This window comes from Lagopus muta, chromosome 1, assembly GCF_023343835.1.
Source record: "Lagopus muta isolate bLagMut1 chromosome 1, bLagMut1 primary, whole genome shotgun sequence".
NCBI lineage: Eukaryota > Metazoa > Chordata > Aves > Galliformes > Phasianidae > Lagopus > Lagopus muta.
In genome coordinates this window covers 66,189,294-66,201,876 of record NC_064433.1, presented here as the reverse complement: position 1 = coordinate 66,201,876, position 12,583 = coordinate 66,189,294, and the positions used below count along the sequence as shown (strand labels likewise).

Below are 12,583 nucleotides of genomic sequence, written 5' to 3'. Positions count from 1 at the left end.
GACCAACCCTGCCCTTGCTGTAAGCACCTTTCAGGTATTGGAAGAGAGCAATAAGGTCTCCCCTCAGCCTCCTTTTCCCTAGACTGAACAGCCCCAGTTCCTTCAGTCACTCCTCATAGGGCATATTACCCAAGCCCTTCACAAGCCTTGTTGCCCTTCTTTGGACCTGATCCAGCATTTTAATGTCCTTTCTGAACTGAGGTGCCCAAAATTGAACACAGTACTTGAGGTGGGGCCTCACCTCACCTCACCTCACCTCACCTCACCTCACCTCACCTCACCTCACCTCACCTCACCTCACCTCACCTCACCTCACCTCTTAACATAGAGTGTAGATTACACAATTTCCCACACATACTGTATTGGTGCTATAGATTCACAAATGCATATGTATATCTATCTACACAAATACATATGCACTGTCTGTATGCATATACATGCCCAGATCAGGGCCTAAATTGAGGATACATATTTTAAAGAGATGTCACATCTATAGAATTCATAGAATCATTGAATTATGGAATTGCTCAGGTAAAGACCTTAAAAGATCATCAAGTCCAACCGCAACCTAACCATATTACCCTAACTCTAATAACCCACTACTAAATCGTGTCCCTGAGCATTGCATCCATTAACTAGACATTCACAGTGACACCAAACTTGGACCTAAACTTGATGAGAGACAGTTACTGGGGCTAATGACATCTTCATCTCCCAGGATCTGTAGATATTTATTCAGATATGGATCAAGAAACCACATACCCTAACTCGAATGACATTGATCTCCACAGCCATCAGCAGCCCGTAGAGAATCACCATAATTCCAGTGATGCAGAAACGCAGCTGAGAAAAAGGCACACCATCCTGGCAGTATCTGACTAGCTTGATAGTTTTGGTGACAAAGGCCATTATCCAATAAAGAAAGAGAGCTGTAAAACACATGCACATGCATCATTATAAATACATATTTCAGCTGTGTTGCAGCTCTCTCAAGCAGAAATATTCCATGGCTTAATTCAATGCAAACATGGCAACCATCTATATCACAAGCCTGCAGGATGGCCCAGGCTGATGTCAGACGAAGTCAGGAATACAGAATGGAGAGATTTGTATTCCACTTTCTTTTTCCAAGTCATTGTTTTCTTTCCTGGGTTGCCACCTTTCAAAAGCATCCACAACTGTGGATCTTCACACAATTACAAAAGTCCACTGAAGACAATCTGATAGGAAACTTTACTATTAAAATGAAGTAAATGTCACTTAATGTGACAAATATCATATTGCCTTTTTGAAAAAGTAGGATTCATCACAGGTGTGCACTTGGAAACATGCTTATTTTGAAAGAATCCATGTAGTTTAATTACATCCTGCACTCTGGTTTGTATGACTGGTTCAGGCTGTTGAGTTGTAAGTAATTTGGCAGTATATTCCCATGAAACATTATGCTGCAAAGTCTAGTCAAATTCATCTGACCATCTCCTGACTGAGATAGACATCAAGATAGCTGTGTTTCTTGAAGACAAACCTCCAGATCCCCACTACTGTTTGGGTAAAGTAAGGGGTGGTATTAATCATTAGACTGGAAAATCTTGGAGTCAACTGCAAAGGATGCTGAGAAAAAAACAGCAATCTTCACAGGATGTCTTCTGAACAGATTACTATTTCAAGAAGTCCTTCCAAATATCTATTTTGAATGAATACAAATCTTGGACATAAAATAATGAGCAGTGTTTAAAAAATACCCCAAAGCTCATGCTAGAAATACAATAGGCTCACTGTGTTCTCCCTTCTGTGATCATTTTTAAAAGTAGTTTTCAATGTGTACGTAATAAAAGGCAAAATAACTCCTACAATAATACAAGTTCTATGAACAGAAAATTATCCTCAGCCTTTTAATATTCTCCTGCATTTTATCATCCTTTTCAATCTAAGCCGGCAAAACTACTGTTTTTGTAAAAGGACATAATCAGACTTGGACTTACCTAACAGTAACTTTGGAAAGTTAGATGTTTCAATGTTATGGTAATAGACTATGGATACAGTGGCAGCCACAAATCCCATTATGGCTGGTAGAAAGAGATGGAGATGTCGAGATTTCATTTGTCTGAAATTAGAAAAGACATAAATTAGTGACTTCAGTTACATTGTAACACCATTGTTACATTCCTAGGTGTTCTGCTAATGTAACTAAGATGACAAATATGACTTCACTGGTGACAAAAAGGTGGTTTTTTTTCCAAGTGAATGCATTAACTTCTGTCAATATTTACTAGCTGTTATATATTGACAGAAGAATAACGAAGTGCTAAGAACAATCGGTTCAATGTCCCATTAAAATCTAGGATTCTGAAATGGTGCTCCATCCTTTTTGGGGGAAAAAAAAAAGGACAAAAACTCTCTACATCTTACTTGCAAGCATATCACATGATAAGAGAGTACACTGACAAATTCAGTTAGCCTGGATATCCCCCTGTTACTGTCACTTACGTATCAGAAACTATGCCCTCTGCTATTTCACACACATGTACGAACAGGAGAGTGAATGTCAGAATCCATCGCAGATTATGCCCAGGGAAGTGCAGCCATGTATTATGGTGAATCTGGACTTTGGAGCTTTGGCTTCCCCAGCCTGGAAAATAATAGTAGTAGAGGAGGAAGGTTATCATACAGCCAGCCAGAGATGTAGTCATTTGTTCCCTTCTCTAAGCCATAGGTTATGCTTCATAGTCTAGAATTAGCACGGAAGAGCTACGAGACCATGGAGAGAGGCTGTTGTTATTACCCAGACATGATCCATGATTGTCTGAGTTGCCAGGTAGCCCTTAATAACTTAGATCTAACTTTGTAGTTAGACGAAAGAATTCCTAAAATAGAAATCAAAGGGAAGAGGCCCCTAGCCAAGAACAAAGGTGAGAAAGACAATAAAAACCTCTCAGTTACACCCTCACAAAATGGAGGTTGGCATGGAAGGTTCAGGTTGGACATTAGGAAAAATTTCGTCTCAGAAAGAGTGGTGAGGCATTGGAACAGGCTGCTGAGGGACGTGGTAGAAGATGTGGCACTGGGGGACATGGTTAATGGGCATGGTGGGGATGGATTAATGGTTGGGCTGGATGATCTTAGAGGTCTTTTCCAACCTGAATGATTCTACAATTCTACAACTGAAATGATGGTGTTTTCTTTTTTTTTTTTCTTTCCATTTTGCATATTCTAATCTCCCAGTAGATCATCAGAATTCAGCTGGTTTAATCAATGAATTAATTTTGAAGCTTATTTCAGAATCATCACCTCAAAGATCAACTATGCACTTCAGACGAGATTGTCTCTGAAGCCAGCACCCTGATTACAAGCAGAACTCCAAGAACTGTGCTATTGCTGGGAAGAGATGAGGGCTGAGGAGAGGTTAGCATGTCAAGGCCTGTCCTGCATGTTTCTCTGTAAGGCAAATTGTCTTCTGTCCCTTCTCATCCTGCTATAGGTCTGTCCTGAACAACTTAGCCTAAATGCTTTGGCCTGTACGTGTCCCTCTTGCTGTAAGGCAAATTCTATAACTAACTGGTGGACTTACTGAAGCATGGAGATGGACCCCAAAGTAGCTAATTTAGGGAATTAAAGAAACAAAACAAAACAAAACAAAAAAAAATAGTGAGCATCAGTATTTCAGTAACTGCATGACTGAGTTTAAAATTCAGGATGTGATTTTGTTACACAAAGATCACAGAATTCTAGAATGATTTGGGTTGGAAGAGACCATAAAGGTCACCTAGTTCCAAATCCCCTCCCTTAGAGGAAAGACAGTGTATCCTAATGCCTACATTCTCATCAGGAGACTCAGAAACATAAACAAGAATTCATGCTTATTAGTTCTTGGAAATAGTTTATCACTGTTTAATCCTTATTTAACACATAAAGTACTGCAGGAACAAAATTTTCTGTCTTCCTTCTGTTTATCTCAAACACTCTCTATAAGAGTTCAAAGATTTTCCTATATTAATAAGACTTTCAAACTTTCAAACTTTCAAGACTTTTTGACCTTACTCCTATCTTTGTCTCTTCCAAGCTGCTTTTAATTTTATTTCCTTCTGCCCTCTTAAGGCTCTCTCCAACAGCTATTTATCCTGACAATCATGGTACAAAATAGAAGAAAAATAATTGTATACATACATACGTTCCATAAAATTTAAGATATCATGCTTTTTTTCCTACAACTAATAGACAATAGAGTAAATTCTTAGTGACCACTTCAATGCTACTTCAATCTTAGTTGGGTAATATCTGCAAAAATATTAGAACTTGATACAAGTTGATTACATGGAATGATGTTTGACAGCCCTGAAAAATTTTTAAACTGCATTTATTTCACCACTGCATATACATAGGATAAAGAGACAACGGTGGAGAAAAAATGTAATTAGAGTCCTAGTTTAGACAGTTTTTTTATGAGAGTATGTAAACTTGAGCTCTTACAATACCTTAAATTATTTGAGCGAGATTTGTTTTTTCTTATTTTCATTCCCATGGAAAAGATCATCTCCTTTGCTCTCCTTTTGTTACCAAATGTTGGCAAAAGAAAGAATTATTCCTGCTTCTCCTAGCCTTTGATCCAAGACATTCTCTGAAATTTGCATAACTTCAAGGGAATTCTGACTCACTGTCCTCAGTCTTCTAGCATCCAGTAATAGCAAAGATTGCAAGTTGCTACTTTCAAATCTGAAGAAAGCTTTCCCAGAAACAAGTTTCAAAGCATTTGGAACTGATTTCTCTGGATCCCATTGATCTTCCTATGTTGTTTACTTCTAAAATTCAGGTCCTCTGTGTTAAGCCATTCTTTCTTTTCTTAAAATAAGTAAATACAAAGCACCTAATAGCTTGCACCAGAGGCCTCCAATCACAAGTAAATGTTTTAAATGAGTAACAAGTAAATGAGTTTAAATACATGTTCAAGTGCTTGTAGGATCGCATGGCTCCATTGAATAACTCACCGATGAACAAAATTGGAAAGGTGATAAAAAGCAAGAAGACGTGGGGAACCAAGTTGAGAGCATCCACAAAGCAGACATTTCTAAGCACACCAGCAGTGATGTTGTATGCTGAAGCATTGTCATTACCACAAAATGAGAGCCTCATTGCTTCCAGAAGGTCTGCCTACTAAAAAAAAAAAAGAGAGAGAGAATGTAAGAGATGTGTTGAAGTACGAGCTGGCTACCAAGACTGCTAGCATTTCTTTTAGCTTAACATGAAATAAATAAAATGAAGAGATACATGTGGAGCACACATCGAACATCTGACAGAGAATAATTTAGTTGTGTTTTGAAATTGTTTTGTGACCTGATCATGTATAAATGCATGAGAATGAAGGCTGTGCTTTTATCAAATATATTAAATGAGTACATATTCACTAAATATACCTTTCAGTGTCTTCTAGTGTTATATGAACAAGTGTTAGGCTGAAACAAGGGAGTTTGGAAATAACTATTTCCAATTGTATTAAGAAAACTCAAATTCACATTAGTTGAATCCTGTGTGTTACTGCTACCTTGGTAAGCCAACACTGTGTAATTCTGTTTGCATAATTTGTTGCATGACATTTTCATTGTAGCTTGAATCTTTGATATTTGTGATTTGGTAGCTTTGGATTCACTAACATTTTACATTTTTGTACCATCTCATAGAACAAGAATGGTCACATAGACTACTCATTCCAGATAAAGTGCCAAGCTCTTAAAGTGAGTTGTACTGAAGATTGCGTAGACAGTAAATCAGCATTTGTGCTTGATCCTGCAAATCCTAATGCATGTGCTTAGTCTCAGCTAAGCGAAGCTCTGGCTCCCATAATCTCTTATGAGAGTATCTTTGGAATTAAAGATAAACTCACACATTCATACTTATGCAGTGTGGGCCACAGCATGATCTAGAGTTATGGCCAGCTTCTGGGTTTTTCATCTGTGCATTATTCTTGTATTCATTCTTCTTTATAGGAAGATCAAATCAAAATGTTTTCTTGGTGGTTTATTTTCCCCAAACTTACAGTTAGCAATATAGTGCTGTAGAATATGTTGTGTAAATTTATTTTCTTACAACATGTTTTTCCAGATTTACATACTAAATGGAAAAAATGTCTTTAATTCAGCAAAGCATATTGTATACTTTCATGAACACATCTTTCTGTAATAATATGGGCATCTGATTTGTGGAATCAGAACAATACATGCAAAAAATATACAATACAGTTTTTAAAAAAAAGTTAGTTCAATGGGGAAAAGTGTTTTCCTTATTTCCTCAAATAGTTCAGACTAGTTTTATGAGTTTACTTGTTCAAAAAAGACAAGCATAGAAAGGCAAGTATAAACTGCTAAATTACTCTCTTAGAGAGAACACAAACATAAAGATCTTCAAAAAAAATATGGAGTTCAAAGAGCCACTGCTAAGCCCCATTTTTTACTTTAAATAGCTTTTTGCTCGGTCCAAAAAGCATAATTCATGCTGAAACACATCAGTGAAACTTCTAAAGTTAGTCTCATTGGGAAGAAGGTGATGAATACAGCCCCTTTTCCAAATACATTAGTGATTCGTGGAGCATAACTCCAGGTTATATGGTGGACATGGTCTGCAGAAATGGATACATGTACTTACTGTGGTGCAAGAGCTGATGGACAACTCATTCAATTTCAGTGGAACAAAATTTGACAGATAATGTGCCCCATTCCCTAGAATGAATAGCATGATATGACCACTATCAATCTGTCATTATATTTTAATATAAAATATATTCAAAATAGTAAAAGATGTAAATAATGCAAAGTAGGCATTATGTTAACATAAATTCTTTCTGAACAGGCTGAGGAGTTATTGAAAGAATTCGGAACTTAGAATATTTCAAAGAGATTATTTGTTTTTAATTTGTAAAAGCTTGACATGTCTCCTTTAAGAGTGTCATAATGGCAATGATAATCTCTTGAAAATCAGATGTGTTGTTTCCTCAATTTTATTGAAGGTCAGAAGTACAAGGGAGTTCTGCTGGGAATTTTCCTCCCTTTCCCACAAATAGGGCTCTTTTCTGAGACAGCATAGATGCTATTGGTCTAGTGGCTGGATTGATACTGAAAAGCAGGGGGGATCCTGGGCTCCATCAAACACTGAATCACTGACTTCCATTGTAGTTTTTGGCTTAGAGTCAAAAATAAATCTAGGAGAAAGGATCAAAACTGAGTCTAAGAGAAATTAATGGAAACTGTTGTTTTTTTCCATTTTTCTGGAAGGGAAATGGATCATTGACCACTTGGAGAGTACTCTCTCTTATCTTGGAGAGCACCTAACCACCAATCTGTAGAAGTTTCACCTCACATCTCAAGTGGTAGACCCTAGAAGTTATCAAGAAAGATTCATAGCACCTTTGTTGAGCCCAGTTTTGGAATAAAGTAAATTTGACAATATAGTGCCTTAAAAAAAAACACTGCCCTTTATGCCCTTTAGAGGTGAGAATCTGATCCAGTCAATGATATCAACATAAAAAGACAGTGCCCATCATACTGGTGATTACTTTCAAGGGTATGCATAAGCAGCACACATCCAGTGACCACCTTTATTAATGTCTCCCTGGTTTAAAATCTATTAAAGCACTCCTGACAGTGTAGTGATAAAGTGTTGACCCAATACAGCTTGCGATTTCATCTCATAAAATATTTTTTCATCTTCATAAAATGCTTAACAGGTCCAACTTCCCTTTTTAGCAGGACCCACTTCAGGACATCTCTAGTGCCACATGGCAGTGTTAGGGAGCAGAAGAGATAAGAACTGTAGGAAAGATTAATATTCCTGTGATCCTTCTCTCCTTCCTTCTTTCCTTCCTTCCTTCCTTCCTTTCTTCCTTCCTTATTTCCTTCCTTCCTTCCTTCCTTCCTGGTGATACATGTTCTTCCACTCAGAAAATTGAGACTGGAAAGAAAGACCATTCAGAAGATCTTGACAACATATCACCAAGAAAAGGCTCTAATCTCTTCTGTTCTGTAATACCATAAGATTTCTTTTCACAAAATGGAAATTTGAAATGGAAGAACATCAGATTTAGCAATATCATAAAAATTTTCAGTTTTGCCTACTGCTGAATCTCATCAAAATGATGGAATAATAGAATGGCTTGGGTTGGAATGGACATCAAAGCCCACCCAATTCTAACCTCCTGCTGTGGGCAAGGCTGTTACTCACCAGGTCAGGCTGCCCAGGACCCCATCCAGCTTGGCCTTGAATACCTCCAGGGATGGGGCATCCACAGCTTCTCTGGGCAGCCTCTGCCTGAGCCTCAACCTCTGAGTAAAGAATTTCCTCCTAACATTTCAGCTAAACCTCCCCTCTTTTAGTTTAAAGCTATTCCCCCTGTCCTATCACTATTAGACCATGTAAAAGATTGGTCCCCCTCCTGCTTGTAAGATCCCTTCAGGTAATGGAAGGCTGGAATGAAGTCCCTTTGGAGCCTTCTCAAAAACTACAGCTAGATTTAGAAAAGAAAATGGAACATGATTGACACTTGATCAAATTCAGATTCTTAGTAATAGTTTAGGCTTCTCTTCCATTGGCTTTAGTAAGACCATGTCAAAGTTCTGTCATAAAAATTCCTGTATAGAGGTGAATGGATGTATATTGCCTATATGAGGAAGTGCTGTTTGCTTCACTTGGTGCAAAGCATCATGCAATTACATAATTAAATTGAGACTTTTTATATGTGGAAACAGACTTTTCACACTACAGAGCATATGAGGGAGAGATCAAAGAGGGAAAGCTAGGATGCAGAGGTAAAGGAGTGATTTGAAGAGATTTATGTTGCAAGGAGAAGTACAGAGAAAAGCAGGGCTTGTTGCAACTCTCCAGAAGGTAATCACCTTCCCCAGGAGCAGTTTCCCTTCTACACCCGCCTGTCAACTCTTCCTTGGTGATGCTGGAAGCAGCACTGAACTTTTCTTATAGGAGCTCTAACCAGATGAATTAAGTAGCAAAGCCAGGTGCTTATCACGTCAGGAGCAGCTCTAGGCAGCTGCCTGCTACGCTGAGCTCCACACAGTACAATGGGGAGCCATGCAAATATTAACTCTCAGAATTAACTGGCTTCTATCAGCTAGATACTGTTTCCTAGATAAGAAGCCTTGCTTGCTGCAAGCCTGAGATGAGATCAGAGCGGAGCTGTGGCAGTTGCCATAGTTCAATTTCAGTGTTACCTAAGTCAAGACAAACCTGGGGACCTATAAGTCACAGCAAAAGGCCCCACTGGCTCCTTAGCAAATCTTTGCCTGTATTTCTCAAAGGAAGGGGCTGCCACTGGAAAGCACATAGCCCTTGTCTTCCCATACAGATTACCAAGAGCCTTTTTCTAAGCCTATGCCCAGTTTGTAATGTTTGGAGCTGTTGGCTTATTTACAGGCAGACAGCTTTGTCTGTTGATCAACAATGGCTGCACTAAGTTAATCCTGACAGCCACTTTAAAACAACAAAACAAATGACCCAAACTTGACTATATAGGAAGGGACAGATTGTTTTGAAATTTGTTGGCCATCTGAAGTGATTGACCACTATTTCTGATCAGGTTGCACTAGCTTTTCAGCATATCTGCTGAGATCCTTGTACGCACATTTCAGAAGAAAAAATACTCATAGCTATTACCAAAAAAAAAAAAAAAAAGGATTTCCCTGCTATAACTTCTCTTTCTATTAAGCACTGTGGGCCATCAAATTGTGCTCAGCTGATTGTGCCAAAGTGAGTAAGTATATCGCTCCCTATTTATTTCACTACTTCACTGCTAATTATAGAAGGAATGTTATACTTCATAATAATGTTGCCAAGCATGCTAGGTTTAACCTAGCATTTCAATCAGGGGGAATGCATTAGGGTGATAAAGATCTTCTGATAATAAGTGCATGCTCTCTCAGGGTACCAGCTTCATTCAGCACTCCCATAAGGTGGCCAAATGTCAGGTAATTTTTTTTTTTTTTTAATCTCTTGTACACTGGAGGATTTTGTTCTCCAAAATTAATGACAAATCACTCACTTTAACCTCAATCTTTACAAACACTAGAACTAGTAACAAATTATCAGGGGTGGTTTTTCTTTCTCCCCTTAAAAACAGCCTTTGTTGAGCAGCCAGCTGCAAGTTACAGTAAAAAGCAGAACTTTGTAGAGGAGAGAAATGGAAAGAACAGTCAGGAGGATGGGTCCATGATGGTGCCAGCGCACAGAGTCTCAGCTCTCCTTGACATCATTTGGGAATCTGATTCCCTTTTGGTTTAATTTAATGGGGATGTGAACTATCTGAACAGCAGCTCACCCTGCAATGAAATAGCTAAAAAAACTTATGCCCTTTAAGCATTTACATTTTCATCCCAAGATCTTCACCACTGGCAAACTGAGATTTTCTGGTTGTGGGTTAAGGTGTACAGACATTTTCATAATATAGTAAACAGAAATAGGTACCAAAGAGTTTCAGGAACAAAAAGCATTTTGGGAAGAAAAAAATAGGACAAAGTATTAAGCATGAATGTGATGTAGCATTTAGCCTAAACACTTACAAATCTAATTTTAACAAACTTAAACATGGAATTCTTAAGGCATAGAGTTAAATCCTGAGATACATTTTACCTAAGCTATAGAAAAGAATACAATGGGAAAGTGGCAGATAATGTAAATTTTCATAAAAACAATAAGAACATCCTCACTGAGTGCAAAACTGCAAGAATTCTAGTTAAATATATTTTAATTATCTTAGGGTCTTTTAAATTGGGCTTAAAGCCTTCATATTCAAGAGTTTTCTCTTACCTGGATTATCACTCTGTTCTGCACGCTCTGCAAGATACAACTGAAAAGGAAAGAGCATAAATACAGTCCTCAGGTGGACCTTAGTTGGGGGAAATATGAAACTTTTGAAAAGTTTTTGTTTCAGTATTTCTGCTGTCTGTATTAAAAAATAAAAAATAAAAAAAAATCAATAGCTGCACTTCCCGATTAAAATACATCAGCTTACAGAGCATACTCGGGTCTCAGTTCATAATTTTTTTTTTGGTCTTACTTATAATGTGCATTATATGCCCACATATGCCACATATGCATATATACAAGTATACATATATACATGGGTATGTGTACACATAGAGATGCAGAACGGAGAAAGTACTCAGAGTTTTGCAAAAGTAGTTGGTTCTTAATTTCTGAATAATGGAGTCTTCACCAAAGCAAGCTTTTTTCTTTCCTTCCTGAATACAGAGAAAACTTTACCAAAGTTCAAATGACGAAGTTCGGTGAGCCCTATGGAAGGCCTACTGCCTTGCCACAGATTTTAGGCTAGTGCTCTGAATCTTTCCCTTGCCTGATATAAACCTATTGGCTTTTTTTTCCTACCTCCCTAAAAACACCTGATCTAATGGAACCTGTAAATTATAAATAATGATTATTTGCAAAGAGTAGCACTACAGCAATGGCAAAAAAATGCTGTTCATTAAAAATCTTTTATCCCAAATGGTCCAGCACAAAATATTGTTTTCTTTTTCATTTCTATTTCAGCTGTGACCAACTGCCCTAGATAGACCCTGCCTCCTCACTAAGCACTGTCCCGGTTACCTTGGGCCTTAAGGTGACAAATTACTTCAGATGCTTTTCAGCATTTGCATCGCTCTCTGGCATACACCAGCAGCATGATCCAAACCTCACTAAAACTAATGCAAGGAATCTCATTGACTTCAGCAGGTTTTGGATCAGGCCCCAAACACAGAGAAAATCCCATCAGCAAAACGGCTAAACGCGGTACTGACTCTGAAAAGCATCGCACACCAAAATCAGCAGCGCTCTCACGCATCCAAAACATTTATTTTTCTTTTTTCTTAAGCTCCTTAAGGCAATTCAATTTCACGCATTGACGTGCTATGCTGCCGGCTGCAAAACCTATGACTCCACATGCTAAGACAGGACGGTTTAAAAAAAGAAACAGAACCATGAGCAGAGCGGCAAAGAAAACATCAGCGGTAGGGGACTGGAAAGCCTGAGAATGCCTGAGAATGGAAAAGGAAAAGGAAAACAGATCTGAGTCGTAATCCCAGGAAAGAACGAGGAGCAGCCCTGTCCCACAGATATAAAGGAGGAGGAGGAGGCAGTTAGTGGGGACGACGGGGGGGTCACTGCATGCCCCGCTCGCCTGCTGGCTGTTAGAGCAAACTCTGCAGCTTACCTTTGCAAACACAAAACCAAAATACCAACCCCAATTTTCACTCGGTTGTGCTATGTGATCAATATCATCCCGGCGGCAGGATTTTCCTCCACTTAGCGAAGCAGCTCCAAGCCCTGGAGTGAATTATTTTTAGGCTGGTGATGGGGAGATCAGCTGCTGCCTCCTATCGAGTTTCCAAAGCGCACAAACTCCGCTCGTCTTTCTCACACGCCGAAAAGGGGCAGGAAGCTGGGAAGAGACAGGCAAGCAAGAAGCACCAATTTTTCGCCTCCTGCAGCCGCAGTCCCCTGGGATCTCTTCTGCTTGCTTTTATTTTCAATTTTACAAACTGGAGTGGTAAGAATCCAAGAGGCTGCACTGCAATGCACAAGCTATGGCCAG

General features: G+C 38.7%; 1 protein-coding gene across 12 annotated transcripts in view; it reads right to left on the bottom strand.

The window, feature by feature from the left end:
* ABCC9 (ATP binding cassette subfamily C member 9) overlaps positions 1-12,377 on the bottom strand; it is a 71,841-nt gene extending 59,464 nt beyond the window's left edge. For 4 of the 12 annotated variants that reach the window (XM_048953202.1, XM_048953296.1, XM_048953286.1 and 1 more), the window contains exons 1-7: positions 12,203-12,377; positions 10,801-10,840; positions 6,634-6,707; positions 4,983-5,148; positions 2,488-2,629; positions 1,983-2,104; positions 763-929 (exon numbers count right to left, since the gene is read on the bottom strand). In XM_048953202.1, the coding sequence (XP_048809159.1) occupies positions 763-929; positions 1,983-2,104; positions 2,488-2,629; positions 4,983-5,127 (576 nt within the window). In that variant the 5' untranslated portion in view covers positions 5,128-5,148; positions 6,634-6,707; positions 10,801-10,840; positions 12,203-12,377. Of the gene's footprint in view, positions 1-762; positions 930-1,982; positions 2,105-2,487; positions 2,630-4,982; positions 5,149-6,633; positions 6,708-10,800; positions 10,937-12,202 lie in introns of all 12 variants that reach the window. The other 8 variants (XM_048953212.1, XM_048953257.1, XM_048953241.1 and 5 more) reach the window with 8 other exon arrangements.
* Between the last annotated feature and the right edge of the window lie 206 nt (positions 12,378-12,583).